The sequence below is a fragment of the Emys orbicularis genome, chromosome 5, assembly GCF_028017835.1.
Source record: "Emys orbicularis isolate rEmyOrb1 chromosome 5, rEmyOrb1.hap1, whole genome shotgun sequence".
NCBI lineage: Eukaryota > Metazoa > Chordata > Testudines > Emydidae > Emys > Emys orbicularis.
The window spans coordinates 144724892-144740417 of NC_088687.1; the positions used below are offsets into that span (position 1 = coordinate 144724892).

At 47.8% G+C, this 15526-nt stretch overlaps 1 protein-coding gene across 1 annotated transcript in view; it reads right to left on the bottom strand.

The window, feature by feature from the left end:
• Positions 1-15526, bottom strand: part of SEMA4F (ssemaphorin 4F) — a 171476-nt gene that overhangs the window by 53554 nt on the left and 102396 nt on the right. The window contains exons 4-7 of the mRNA XM_065405477.1: positions 3665-3759; positions 2924-3017; positions 1850-1969; positions 796-938 (exon numbers count right to left, since the gene is read on the bottom strand). Of these exons, the coding sequence (XP_065261549.1) occupies positions 796-938; positions 1850-1969; positions 2924-3017; positions 3665-3759 (452 nt within the window). The remainder of the gene's footprint in view (positions 1-795; positions 939-1849; positions 1970-2923; positions 3018-3664; positions 3760-15526) is intronic.

Below are 15526 nucleotides of genomic sequence, written 5' to 3' on the forward strand. Positions count from 1 at the left end.
GTAACCACAGGGATGGCAGTGATTGCTGGACCCAGACTAGAAGGAGGCTAGTCTGTAAAAGAAACTTACTGGAACATCTCTGAGGGTGAGATTTCATCAGTAATCACTTTCTTACTGTATTAGGCATAGACTTGCGTATTTTATTTTATTTTGTCTCGTAATTTACTTTTTTCTGTCTGTCATTACTTGGAACCACTTGAATCCTACTTTTTGTATTTAATAAAATCACTTTTTACTTATTAATTAACCCAGAGTATGTATTAATACCTGGGGGGGGGGGGGGGTAAACAGCTGTGCATATCGCTCTATCAGTGCTATAAAGGGCGAACAATTTATGAGTTTACCCTGCATAAGCTTTATACAGGGTAAAACAGATTTATTTGGGGTTTGGACCCCATTGGGAGCGGGCATCTGAGTGTTGGAGACAGGAACATTTCTTAAGCTGTTTTCAGTTAAGCCTGCAGCTGTTAGGGGACGAGGTTCAGACTTGGGTCTGCGTTTGCAGCAGACTAGTGTGTCTGGCTCAAACCAGGCAGGGCACTGAAGTCCTAAGCTGCCAGGGGAAACAGGCTCAGCGGTAGTCTCAGCACATCAGCTGGCAGTTCCCAAGGGGTTTCTGTGATCCAATCCGTCACACTGGTGTCCTGGCCGGAAAAGGGTAATTACTTTTTACCGCCTCCTGAGAGTGGCAGACATCCTCGGACTGGCAGGCAGCTTTCACCTTGCACAGAAGCTGCCGGGTGCCTGTGAGGCCATCCCCTCCCTTCTGCATTGTGGGAGCCCTGGGGATTATACCTTGCAGACTCTGGCCACGCGTGGGACCTTCACTTGTTCATAGAAGTCATACTCTCTGGCTGTCTCCGTGAAGAAGAAATAGATTTTGTCGTCCTCTCCACTCTCGCCCCCTCTCAGGAAAGTGGAGCCCACAAAGACTGGGTCTATGGATACAGGTGAGAGACAATCGCAACAGGAAATGAACTATCGGAGGTTCAAATGCTGAACAAGGCAGATTCCTCCCCCCCCCCCCCCCCCCCAGGTGACTACCACTGTTCCTGGGCAAAGGGCCAGTATATTGATATCATCCCTACCTGCCCTGGACACTCTCAGGGGCCAAGAGGAGGCAGGATTCACTTGGCATCTTCTCTGTGTCTCATCGGCCATTGATGGTCTCCAAGACTCCCACCCCCGTCCCCCTCAGAAACCTCTATCTCCCCCCTTCTCTTTCTCTGTCCCCAGATCCGTTAGAGACTTAGCAAGGGCAGCATCTTGGAACCTGGACTTCAGAAAAGTGGACTTTGACTCCCTCAGGGAACTGATGGGCAGGATCCCCTGGGAGAATAACACGAGGGGGGAAGGAGTCCAGGAGAGCTGGCTGTATTTTAAAGAATCCTTATTGAGGTTGCAGGAACAAACCATCCCAATGTGTAGAAAGAATAGTAAATATGGCAGGCGACCAGCTTGGCTTAACAGTGAAATCCTTGCTGATCTTAAACACAAAAAAGAAGCTTACAAGAAGTGGAAGCTTGGACAAATGACCAGGGAGGAGTATAAAAATATTGGTCAGGCATGCCGGAGTGAAATCAGGAAGGCCAAATCACACTTGGAGTTGCAGATAGCAAGAGATGTTAAGAGTAACAAGAAGGGGGGAGGGATAGCTCAGTGGTTTGAGCATTGGCCTCCTAAACCCAGGGAGGTCAGTTCAATCCTTGAGGGGGCCATTTAGGGAATCTGGGGCAAAAATCTGTCTGGGGATTGGTCCTGCTTTGAGCAGGGGGTTGGACTAGATGACCTCCTGAGTCCCTTCCAACCCTGACATTCTATGATTCTGTGATTTCCATTGGTCACTCACCGTTCAGCCAGGTCACTGAGATCTCTGTCCGGATGCGCTCCTCAAGGTTTCCTGTTGCTCTGGAGATGATGGGCTGTGTCCCCAGGAAGTTGCTGACAGTGGCAGCATACAGGACACCATCTAGAAGAAGGTCCAAGATGTGACAGGTGTGAAAGACACAAAGGACCAATGTGCAATGCAGGGAAAGAGATGGGGGAGGGGAAGGGAGTACACCGTGGCCAGGCTATAATGCAGAGCTGTGCCTGAACCTAGAAGGAAAATGTGCCAAATTGGGCTTTGGTGTAACATCTGGATGGCAAGGAGACACTGGATTTTACCCCATTTTCCACCCAGGTTCAGCAGCTGGTTTAGAACGCTAGTGGCTACCACTTGTGGCCTCGGTGCTAACCCAGTCACGTGGCACCCTTCTCCAGTTGGTTAGGAAGATTCCCTTCCATCTCCAAGTCAGTCACTGCACTCTGCCTGGCTACCCACAGCTCAAGCACAGGCAAGACATTGAGGACCAGGTTTGGGAGATTCTAGGTCATGGGGGCACCCTGGGCCTTGGTAGCCTCAGTCCTGGATGCTCAGGTCAGTGTATTTAAAAAGCGTTCACTTTCAAACACTAAATGGTTCAAGGTGGTGCAGACCTCATGCGGCCCGCGCCAGCTCCTGGAGTGGGCACCAGCAGATGCCGCTCTGTGATGTGCACAGTGTAATTTGTATCCCTTTCCAGCTCCGGGTCAGGACATGGATTATGGGGTTTTACACGTAGGTCACCGGTTCCGTTCAGAGTAGATAGTAATCCCGGGAAGTCATTGCCCCCATGTAGTGACTCTGGGGAACGGAGGGCTGGTGCTTCTGTCCAGCTCCTTATAGACAGGTGTCCACATTGCCACTGTAACTAACCGGCTCTGCAAGCAGTCTCCGCAGAGGAGGCCAAGGACTGAATTCCCTTTACACCTGGATGGTGAGGGAAGTTTGTTCGCTTGCTGCTGCTACCCCCAACATGCTTCTTCCTTCCAGAGCCAGTCTTGCTCCCTGCACCGAGTTCCAGACCAAACCAAAATGCTGCTGACACTGCAACAAACGTACCGACCATTACGGCTGCTGACTGTTGCGTAGGCTCAAAGGGGCATTTCCCCCGGCCACTTTCCTGCCGCTCCACACTGCTGAAATTGGCCACTTTCTGCAATAAAAGCAGAGAAAGTTCAGCCACCCCGTTTGGGTTTGGGGAGGGGCTTACAGACACCATCCCCCTGGGGGCTGTCTGGGGTGGGACAGGCTGATGTTAAGCTAGATTGTGTGGACTCTCAATGATGGAAGCCCCAGGACTTGTCCCCTCCCTTGTTTAACTTGTTACTACAGCCAAGAGAGCATTTATTTTTTGCTGTAGTGCTTCGTTACAAAGGCCGTTAACCACTCACTGGAGGCCCCAATCTTCCCTGGGTTCCTGCCTCACCACCACCCCACTCAGGACTGGAAATTTAATATATGGAGGGAATGTTCTGTGGTTAAAACACTGCCTGGGGCCTCAGGAGGGTTCAACCCCTGGTTCTGACATGGACTCCTGGCATGACCATGGGCAACTCACTTCCCCTTCTGCACAATGGGGATACTACTTCCATAGCTCACCAAGAGGTGGAGGGTGAATTCCTTACGGCCTCTGAGGGCTCGAACTAGAGTGATGAAGCCACAGAAAAGCCTCTCATTAGCTTTAGGTTCATCCTTCTTGATCTCTGCCCATTTCCCCAAGCAGGCAGCACTGGACTCTTCTCCTCGCCCATTCAACCCCCCCCCCTTTACTCCCTCCCCCAACAGGCACTGGGCCCTTACAATGAAGCCGCACTGTGGATCAAAAGCAAAGGTCCCGCAGGTGAAGAGGTGGCTCTCATCAGCAAACTCCAGAATGCGGATGTAATTGTGACACTCTGCCTGCAGGGACAGAGCAAACAGTCATGACACAGGCACTGTGAAAAGCACAACCAGCCACTGATGTCAAGGATTGAGTGCAAGAGGAGAGAAGTTCATAGGCACTGACTCGGTGGGTGCTCTGGGGCTGGAGCACCCATGGGGAAAAATTAGTGGGTTCTCTGCACCCACCGGCAGCCAAGCTCCCCAGCCTGCCCCCCCTCGCCTCACCTCCCAGCACGTCACGTCTCCGCTCCTCCCTCCCTCCCAGCGCTTGCCACTGTCAAAGGGCTGTAGCAAGCACTGCGAGGGAGTAGGGAGAACGTGGCGCACTCAGGGGAGGAGGCGGGGAAGAGGCGGGGCTGGGGCGGGGATTTGGGGAAGGAGTCGAATAGGGGCAGGGAGGGGGTGGAGACAGAGTTGGAATGGGAGCGCGAGGGGGAGGAGTTGGGGCAGGGACTTTGGGGAAGGGGTTGGAATGGGGGCAGGGCCAGGGGTGTCGCGCACCCACTAGCGCCAGAAGAAGTTGGCGCCTATGGAGGAGCGGACCCCTCTTACTCACGTAAGTAGTAATTGCAGGGAAGGCACTCACAGCCATGTCAGTAGGTGACATAACTACTCAATTCCCCACAGTAACTGACAACATGCTGGGGACACTGTGTGAATGTGTCATACTCACGAGTATGCCTGACTTTTCAGCCAGCAGAGCCAGAAGAAGCACCTAAGAGAATCTTTACCATGAAGGACAGACCACGAAATAATAGAAATACAGAGCTGGAAGGGACCTTGAGAAGTCATGAAGTTCTATCCCCTGCACTGAGGCAGAACCAAGTAAACCTAGAACATCCCTGACAGGTGTTTGGCCAATCTATTCTTAGAAACCTCCAGTGATGGAGATTCCACAACTCAGACTCAAAGGTCAGAAGGAACCATCATGATCATGTAGTCTGACCTCCTGCACATCACAGGCCACAGAACTCCACCCTCCCACTCCTGTAATAGATCCTTCACCTCTGCCTGAGTTACTGAAGTCCTCAAATCGTGGTTTAAAGACGTCAAATTACAGAGAATCCACCTCCTTTGGAAGCCTGTTCCAGAGCTTAACTATCTTTATAGTTAGAAAGTTTTTCCTAATACAGTAGAACCCCGTTTAACCATCTTTCTGTATTAACTGAACCAAGCCCTTCCGCCCGGGATCGACAGCACAAGCCCCGCACATTCTCCTGATTATCCGAATTTTTGATTATCCGATCTGGCCCTGGTCCCAAGTAGAATGGATAAATGGGGTTCCCCTGTACCAAACTGAAATCTCCCTTGTTGTCCTACCATCAGTGGACATGGAGAACAATTGATCCCTGTACTCTTTACAACAGCCCTTAACATAAGAACAGCCATACTGGGTCAGACCAATGGTCCTTCTAGCCCAGTATCCTGTCTTCCAACAGTGGCCAACAGGTGCTTCAGAGGGAATGAACAGAACAGGGAATCATCAAGTGATCCATCCCTTGTCACCCATTCCTAGCTTCTGGCAAACAGAGGCTAGGGACACTTCAGAGCATGGTTTTGCATCACTGCCACATTGGCTAATAGCCATTGATGGGCCTATCCTCCATGACCTTATCTAGTTCTTTTTTGAACCCTGTTATAGTCTTGGCCATCACAACATCCTCTGGCAAAGAGTTCCACAGGTTGACTGCATTGTGTGAAGAAATACTGCCTTTTGTTTGTTTTAAACCTGCTGCCTATTAATTTCATTGGGTGACCCCTAGTTCTTGTGTTGTGAGAAGGAGTAAATAACACTTCCTTATTTATTTTCTCCACACCAGTCATGACTTTATAGACCTCTATCATATCCCTCCCCCTTAGTCATCTCTTTTCCAAGCTGAAAAGTCCCAGTCTTATTAATCTCTCCTGATATGGAAGCTGTTCCATACCCCTAATCTTTTTTGTTGCCCTTTTCTGAACCTTTTCCAATTCCAATATATCTTTAATTGAGGTGGGGTGACCAGATATGCACACAGTATTCAATATGTGGGTGTACCATGGATTTATATAGAGGCAATATGATATTTTCTGACCTATTATCTATTCCTTTCTTAATGATTCCCAGCATTCTGTTCACTTTTTTGACTGCCACTACACACTGAGTGGATGTTTTCAGAGAACTATCCACAATGACTCCAAGATCTTTCTTGAGTGGTAACAGCTAATTTAGACCCCATCATTTGATATGTATAGTTGGGATTATGTTTTCCAATGTGCATTACTTTGCATTTATCAACAATGAATTTCATCTGCCATTTTTGTTGCCCAGTCACCCAGTTTTGTGAGATTCCTTTTTAACTCTTCGCAGTCTGCTTTGGACTTAACTATCTTGAGTAATTTTGTATCATCTGCAAATTTTGTCACCTCACTATTCACCCTTTCCCCCCGATCATTTATGAATATGTTGAATAGCACTGGTCCCAGTACAGATCCCTGGGGGACACCTCTCTCTATTCTGAAAACTGACCATTATTTCTACCCTTTGTTTCCTGTCTTTTAATCAGTTACTGATCTATGAGAGGACCTTCCCTCTTATCCCATGACTGCTTACTTTACTTAAGAGCCTTTGGTGAGGTCAAAGGCTTTCTGAAAATCTAAATACACTATATCCACTGGATCCCCCTTGTCCACATGCTTGTTGACCCCCTCAAAGAATTCTAGTAGATTGGTGAGGCATGACTTTTCTTTACAAAAACCATGCTGACTCTTCCCCAACAAATTGTGTTCATCTATAAGAACATAAGAAAGGCCGTGTGTCATCTATGTGTCTGACAATTCTGTTCTTTACTATAGTTTCAACCAATTTGCCTGGTACTGAAGTTAGGCTTACTGGCCTGCAATTGCCAGGATTGTATCTGGAGCCTTTTTTATAAATTGGAGTCACATTAGGTATCCTTTACCCATCCGATTCAGAAGCTGATTTAAATCCTGGGTGAGAGAAAATAAAGAAGAAATTCTGCCCTGTTTTGCTACCACAGGATCCTTTGATCCCTGGTCATGCAGTGCACTATCCAATGAACTGCCTGGGACAAGGATGGGGTGGGCCTGCCATGATCTCTGTACAGTATAGAGCACACCACTGGTTCTCAGACCCAAAGCCTAACAAACATGTACCGTCCTCAGGGCCCAGTGTCACCCCACGCCCTGTTCTAAGCTAAATAGGCCATGCAGCAGCTCTCAAGGCTCCTGTAGCCCTAGGGCTCAAAAAGCAGGTGGGATTGGCTGGGAAAGCCTGGGTCCTGAGGGGCAGGGCAGAGAGACTATCATAAAAGAAATATTGCCACGGTACAAGGGACAGCCAGCACCTGCTAGCAATAATGTTTTTAAAACTTTAGAAAATGGTACCAGATTCGAAGTGCAGCAAGACCAGAGGTTTTATCATTATTTAAAACAAGTGTCCTACTAGAGACAAACTGAAGCATATGTACAGGAGGAAATGCAAACGCCCAGGGTAAATTCCTCTGCTTCTTTCCTTTTGTGCTAATAAAAGTAATCAGAAATAAAACAGAAATAGGGAGAGGGTCAGAGAAATTCAATGAGAAAAACATGATTGAATCCAGCTCACCAAATGTCCTAGATGCTTGCAACCCTGTCCCATCCTGCCTTCCTCTTCTCCCTACGACTGTTGGTTAAACCCACTTGCTAGGTCTGGTCTTAAAATGTAGCTCCCGATCCTGCCAACAGCTACAGGAGTATGTCATAGATTTGCTACTGCAGAGCGCCTCCTCATTGTGAGACCCAGCATTGCAGCCCCACATCCTCACTCTCCACCTTATGACTTTGGTGGTCTGTGCAGTGACTTGGCCCAGCAGCCTGGTCAGGCTAAGCGTCCCACTAGAAAAATTAGTGATTTCTTTTGACTGAGGTGGTAAATCAAAGACCCAGAAACTCTGAGACACTTCCCACAGTGAGAGAACAGGCTTTGGCCAGGTGCAAGAGGCTATTTTTCAAATCAAATTATGAACGTCTGAAAATGTGCCACCGACATTTGTTTGGAAGGAAATCGCTGGCACACAGACACTACGGTGGTGGGCACCTCACCCAGCCTGAGCACTGAAATTTGTTATTATTGCCCTCAAAATGTGTGTGGCCGAACCACAATTTAAAGGCAGGAGCATCAATAAAATTCTTACCACCACAGCAGAGCTGCCAGGCTTACCTTTAACACTCCTTCTCCCAGACCAGATCGACATGTAGAAAGTGGAGGTCTGGCAGCAACCCAGCTACTATTCACAGTCAGATTCAGACAGCGTCTAGGGGATTAACTGTCTCAGAACACAAGGCTCACCTGACCAGAACAGGGATGCATGAAGCCTGGTCACTCACCTGACAGGAGCTAGCACCAGGTGCTTCAGAGGAAGGTAGGAGCACCCCCCTGCAGACAGTAAAGGGCTAACCTGCCAGAAGGTAAGCTGTTGGTTATACATAAAGCAGGAGGGTCTATCCCTTGCGCATGTTTATCCTATCAAATGTAAGTGGACCGTCTGTTTATCAGAGAAACAGTCCACCTCTCTCTGAATCCCGAAAAGCTCTCAACTCCATGATATACTATGGCAAGGGGAGTCCACAGATTTATTGGGCATTGTGTGTAAAAAATTTCCTATGATCTGTTTTAAATTGGTTTCCTTTCGATTTCATTGACTGCTTCCTTGTCTGTATTGGGAGAGGATAAACAGGATTCTCTAACTACCACTCATCTAGATAGTGATTTATCTGCATGACAGTAGCACCCAAAATGTGCTAGGTGCTTTCCCAAAGTACAGAGTAAAGTCCCTGCCCCAAAGAACTCACAAAACCTCTCTCACGTCCTCTCTCACTAGCCTCCTCTACTAATTAAACATAGTCCTAATCCTTTTACTATCTCCTCACACGGAAGTCTTTCTACATCCTAATCATTTGCCACCCATTCCCCCAAACACCCTCTACTTCTTTGTTTAACTCCCCTCCAACCCTCCCCCCCCCTTTTTTCTATACAGGGTGAACAGAACTGATTCTGATAACCCAGGTGAGGGTATGTCATTGATTCCTATCATGGCATTACAACATTCTGGGTATCCTTTGCACCCCATTGTTCTGGGTGCTGTACACACCCCTGGAAAGAGACAACCACTGCCTCAGAGCCTAAAGCCTAAACAGGAGACAGATATCGAAGGTGAAACAGGCATAGAGAAATGAAGTGACTTAACCAAGGTCACTTGTCAGGTAAATAGTAGAGCCCAGGTCTCTTGACTCCCAGTCCCATGCCCATCCACTAGATTAGACTACCTCCTCTGACACTTATCAGGGAGAAAGAACTGATTCAAGGACTGAAAAATCAGAAAGGACTAGAGAGGCTGAGGGAAGGTATAATGCCAAGGTCTCAGAGATCTTCACTGAGTGCTTGGCCCCTCACTACAGCCAGAGAGGGACTGGCCTCAGAACAGAGAGGGTTGAGACAGGCAGAGTTTATTGCTGGTGCTGGAAAAGATCAAAACCTTCAAGGGAATGAAGCCCAAAGAGCACTAATGCAGTAAGCCTGGTCCCGCTGACGGAAATTCGATTGGCAAGCTAGGAGCGTATGAAAATGGGCTCATAATGGAAACTGCTTTGTAACCTGAGTTTACCAAGTGCCATCAGACCTGGGAACTTTACTTCTATGCAGCTGAAAGCCTAAACTGATTATTTTTGCATGAAATCAGTGCCCAGGATGAGCAGGAAAGGGGGCCAGAGGAAAGTGCAATCCACCGGCACTCTCCCAAGGAATGCCTCTCACACATATAGGATGGAGAACCGTATTTTGGGAATCAGTGACTCTGAAAAGACCTTGTGGGTTATGATGGAAATCAGCTGAACATGAGCTCCCTATGTCATGTGGTGGCTCAGTGAGCAAATATGATTCTTGGATGTATGAACAGAGGAATATCGAGTAGGAGCTGGGAGGTGATCTTACCCATATATACAGCATCAGTGAGACTATTACTGGTTACAGTTCTGGTTCCTGAAAAGGCAGTTGACAACTGAAAAGGAGAGCTACAAGAATGATTCAAAGTCTGAAAAACCTGCCTTATAGTGAGAGATTGAAGAAGCTCAATCTGTTTAGCTTAATAAACAGGGCTAAGAGGAGACCCGATCACTGTGTACAAGCACCTACATGGGGAGAAGATTTCTGATGGTAAACTGCTTTTTAAAACTAGTAGATAAAGGCAGAACAATATCCAATCAACGGCTGGAAGCTGAATCTAGACAAATTCAGACTAGAAATAAGGTGTAATTTTCAACCGTGAGGATAATTAACCATTGGAACAACTTATCTGGGGACACTGGATTTTCTGTCACCTGAAGGTTGTATAACCAAAGCCAAAAAGGGATTTTAGGTATACTGCTTCCGCAGGGAGAGGTGTGACATTACACCCCATGTTCTTTACGGAAATATGGTTATGATATGAATATGGTATAACTAAGATATACTTTATGCAAGATGGGTCTTGTAAGATATCATTGGAAAAGTTATAATTTACGGAATGTGTTTATCCAGTTTATACGCATGTATCATTTTTGTATCTGACGCTGGGAATATTGACCATGTCTCTGTATTTCAAATGTGCTACATTGGATGAGGCCAAACAATGTTAGTGGTTTATTGAAGAAATGTACACGAGCATAAGAATTATCCCAGGAACTGTCTGCACTAGAAACCTCTCAGAGATAGCGCTACACAATGGGAACTGTTTGACCCAGGTCACAGTAAAAAAGCTTTCCAGCAGATGGGGGGGGGGGGGGAGATATAAAAGAGGGACAATAACAACATGAGTGGCCTCACTCTCCCTACAACAACACACCTGAAATCACCTGAGGAACAAAGACTGAACTGTGAGAAGTGATGGTCCCAGGCTAAGATCTTTAGCCTGTGTAAGAAAACCTGGGAAAGCCAAGTCAACTTGGGCCTTAAGAATCTGTCAGCCTGTTTATCACTCAGGGTGAGAATTTGTTAATTTGTATCCTACCTATCTAGTATGTTAAACTCAGTCTGCAGCTTTTGTTTATTTACTAAGGCAATCTGCTTTGTTCTGTTTGCTATCCCTTGAACCTCTTAAAATTCACCTTTTGTAGTTAATAAACCTATTTCTTGTTTATAATAAAATCCAGTTTGTAATTTCTAACTGGGGGGCAAGAAGTCGTGCATCTCTCTTCACATTGAGGAAGAGGGTGAATTTTATGAGCTTGCGCTGTACAGATATTTCTATACAGTGCAAGACAGTATTATTTTGGGTTTATCTCCCAAAAGGGGTCTGCACGTGAGTGCTGGGGGAGTCCTCTCACACAGAGCTGACTTCCGTCTGTCTCTGCAGCGGGGTGTGGCCCTTCCTGTGTGTGCGCTGCAAGAGGCTGGAGAGCCTAGTTCAGCACAGCAGGGAGAGGGAACCCAGGCTGCTTAAGCAGGAGAGGCTCAATGAAATCCCAGTACATCAGGTGGCATCCTAGAAGGGGGGGTCCAACCCGTCACACTGTAGTTTAACTCAAGGTGTCTCTCCCTAAAAGATGCTATTGGTCAAACAAAAATTCAGGGCTTGATGCAAGAATCACTTGATGAAATTCTCTAGCCTGTGTTAGTAACGAGGTCAGACTAGATCATCATAATGGTGTCCCACCTCCCCACCCGCCCATCCCCAGGGGCATTAAAATCTATTAATCAAGAGGCCATCATTGTGAGGGCTTGAATCCAGAGGAGGACAGTGTCACTTGGCAGTACATCACATCAAAGCTCCCAATCTGCCATCACTGTGCTCCAGAAACTCTGCGCTCTGTTTTTTTGTTTTTGGTTTTAAAGCAAGTCTCTAGCCCTATATGGACTACCCCATTCATCTCAGTGAGGTATGCACTCAAGGAATTGTCACTGGGTATCTAAGTGCCCGTATTGTGACTGCCACTGCTAATCACACTATGGAAGGAAGAGAGGGACAATCAGTTTATAACCATCTGCACAGTCTTCTCCAAGTCATTTCTCATTTTTATGCCATGAATGGGTGTTGCTGGAAGGATACCACCACTTACTTTTCCCCCCAGTCAAGACAGTGCCAAGCAGAGCCCAGCAGGACTCAGCAGGGCATCTGATCCCCACTGAGGGTGGAGTCAAATGCATAGCACTTGGCAGAATACCACCACTGCCTCTCCCCTCCCCAACTCAATCTCTCCATAAAATTATTTAGAGGTAAGAAATGGCAAGGAACAGCCCATCTTCACCAGCCCGTGGGGATTCCCTGCCATTCAGAGAGGTTGGGCACTGAGGACATGTCTACACTACAGCCCTAAAAAGCAACAGAGAGTCCTGTGGCACCTTATAGACTAACAGACGTATTGGAGCATAAGCTTTCGTGGGTGAATGCCCACTTCGTCAGACGCATGTCAGACTACAGCTCCCAGAATGGGGAGCCTCCGGGCAAAAGCCCAGCTGGGACTAGGGAGCTGGGGGCAGCCGGGCTCTAGCTGACCGACTTTCTTGGCGCCGTGAAATTGACAAGACAGCCAACAGCCAATGTAAGTAACACAGTCACTGCGTCGCCCTAAGGACACCGACATAAGCCCTATGCCTCTCATGGAGGTGGAGTTATGTCATCAGTGTAGCACTTACATCAGCGGGAGCATGGCTGTAGTGTGTACACTGACATCATTAGATCACCATAAGCTGCCTTACATTGACCTAACTGTATCATGTAGAGCAGGCCTGACTGAACAGAACAAGAGCAAGTCCCAGTGACACGGGCTATGCAGACACCAGCTGGCTGAGATCACACTATCTTGTGTTGGTCTTTGCAGGACCAAGCACAGCCAGGCTGGATCAGTGCAGAGGACTAGCACACCCAGTCTCCTGTCTCGGGTGGTCAGGCCCAGCCACTTCCGATGAAAGGGCAAAATAACCTGCACCTCGGGAAAGCTTCTCCCATGGAGGATAGCTGTTAGGGAGTGGATCCTGCCTTGAAGCAGGAGAGGGACAGCCTTAGCCCTTCCAGTTTTTACTCTCCCTACCGTGGCTTTGGATGTTCCCATTTTCCAGTGAATCAACCTAAACTTCAGGAGGATCTAAGCTCCTCCACAGGCGACTCCTCAGCTTGGAGGGTGGAGGTGATGGGAGCCAGGACATTGGCTCCTTTGTTGCAGCAGGAGGCAGGGGTGTGGGGGTGCAGATATGGAAAGGTCCAAAGAATCTCACTGAGAACAATTGTGGTTTTAATGTTGTTGCTCCCCAACAAACAGTAGCTTTGTGCAGGGCTCTGCATTGCCCACAAAGGAGCCTGTGTTCATGATTTTGAAGGAAAATGCTGGCCAGGCAGCAGCTTCCCGCAGCTCCTCCACCCTGGCCAAGCAGGGAGCAAGGATTTCAGAGAGATACAGACAGCTTGTACCAAAGGCACAGGGATGGGCACAGAGGGAAGTAGGAGCAGAAGAGCCGATGCCAACTCCCGCAGGTATCGAGTGGATCAATGTTCTAACTGAGCAGCATTACGGATGAGTTCCGCTGTGCCCAGGGATGGGCAAGCAGAGATTCAGAAAGTTTAAGGCCAGAAGGGACCATCCAATCATCTAGTTTGACCTCAGGTATACACAGGCCATAGAATTTCTCCCAATCACCCCTGTACAAAACCAATAACTTGTGTTTAACTAAGGCTCCTTCCAGAAAGGGATCCGGTTGTGGTGTGAAGACTTCAAGAGATGGAGAATCCATCACTTCCCTTGGGAGTTTGTTCCTGTGGTTAATTAACCTCACTGCTAAAAACTAGTGCCTCAAATGTGATCCCTTGAACGTGTCTGGTATCAGCTCCAGGCACTGGTTCTTGTTCTGCCTCTCCCCACAAGATTAAAGAGCCCCTTTGTGCCCTGTGACAGGCCTCATATACTGTAATAAGTCACCTCTCAATTTTCTTTCTGATAAACAAAATGGATTGAGCTCTTTAAGTCTCTCACCACAAGGCATCTTTTCCAGCGCTCAAATAAGCTGTGTGAATCCTTTCTGCATCCTTACTGAATGTGGGAGGCAACCTAGTGACCGAGGATGTGGAAAAAGCTAATGTACTCAATGATTTTTTTGCCTCTGTCTTCACAAACAAGGTCAGCTCCCAGACTGCTGCACTGGGCAGCACAATATGGGGAGAAGGTGACCAGCCCTATGTGGAGAAAGAAGTGGTTCGGGACTATTTAGAAAAACTGGATGTGCACAAGTCCATGGGGCCGGATGCGCTGCATCCGAGGGTGCTAAAGGAGTTGGCGGATGAGATTGCAGAGCCATTAGCCATTATTTTTGAAAACTCATGGCGATCGGGGGAGGTCCCGGATGACTGGAAAAAGGCTAATGTAGTGCCCATCTTTAAAAAAGGGAAGGAGGATGATCCGGGGAACTACAGGCCAGTCAGCCTCACCTCAGTCCCTGGAAAAATCATGGAACAGGTCCTCAAGGAATCAATTATGAAACACTTAGAGGAGAGGAAAGTGATCAGGAACAGTCAGCATGGATTCACCAAAGGGAAGTCGTGCCTCACTAACCTAATTGCCTTCTATGATGAGATAACTGGCTCTGTGGATGAGGGGAAAGCAGTGGATGTGTTATTCCTTGACTTTAGCAAAGCTTTTGACACAGTCTCCCACAGTATTCTTGCCGCCAAGTTAAAGAAATATGGGCTGGATGAATGGACTGTAAGGTGGATAGAAAGCTGGCTAGATCGTCGGGCTCAACGGGTAGTGATCAATGGCTCCATGTCTAGTTGGCAGCCGGTTTCAAGCGGAGTGCCCCAAGGGTCGGTCCTGGGGCCGGTTTTGTTTAATATCTTTATTAATGATCTGGAGGATGGTGTGGACTGCACTCTCAGCAAGTTTGCAGATGACACTAAACTAGGAGGCGTGGTAGATACACTAGAGGGTAGGGATCGGATACAGAGGGACCTAGACAAATTAGAGGATTGGGCCAAAAAAAACCTGATGAGGTTCAACAAGGATAAGTGCAGAGTCCTGCACTTAGGACGGAAGAATCCCATGCACTGCTACAGACTAGGGACCGAATGGCTAGGTAGCAGTTCTGCAGAAAAGGACCTAGGGGTCACAGTGGACGAGAAGCTGGATATGAGTCAACAGTGTGCTCTTGTTGCCAAGAAGGCTAACGGCATTTTGGGCTGTATAAGTAGGGGCATTGCCAGCAGATCGAGGAACGTGATCGTTCCCCTTTATTCGACATTGGTGAGGCCTCATCTGGAATACTGTGTCCAATTTTGGGCCCCACACTACAAGAAGGATGTGGAAAAATTGGAAAGAGTCCAGCGGAGGGCAACAAAAATGATTAGGGGTCTGGAGCACATGACTTATGAGGAGAGGCTGAGGGAACTGGGATTGTTTAGTCTCCAGAAGAGAAGAATGAGGGGGGATTTGATAGCAGCCTTCAACTACCTGAAGGGAGGTTCCAAAGAGGATGGAGTTCGGCTGTTCTCAGTGGTGGCAGATGACAGAACAAGGAGCAATGGTCTCAAGTTGCAGTGGGGGAGGTCCAGGTTGGATATTAGGAAACACTATTTCACTAGGAGGGTGGTGAAGCACTGGAATGCGTTACCTAGGGAGGTGGTGGAGTCTCCTTCCTTGGAGGTTTTTAAGGCCCGGCTTGACAAAGCCCTGGCTGGGATGATTTAGTTGGGAATTGGTCCTGCTTTGAGCAGGGGGTTGGACTAGATGACCTCTTGAGGTCCCTTCCAACCCTGATATTCTATGATTCTATGATTCTATGAT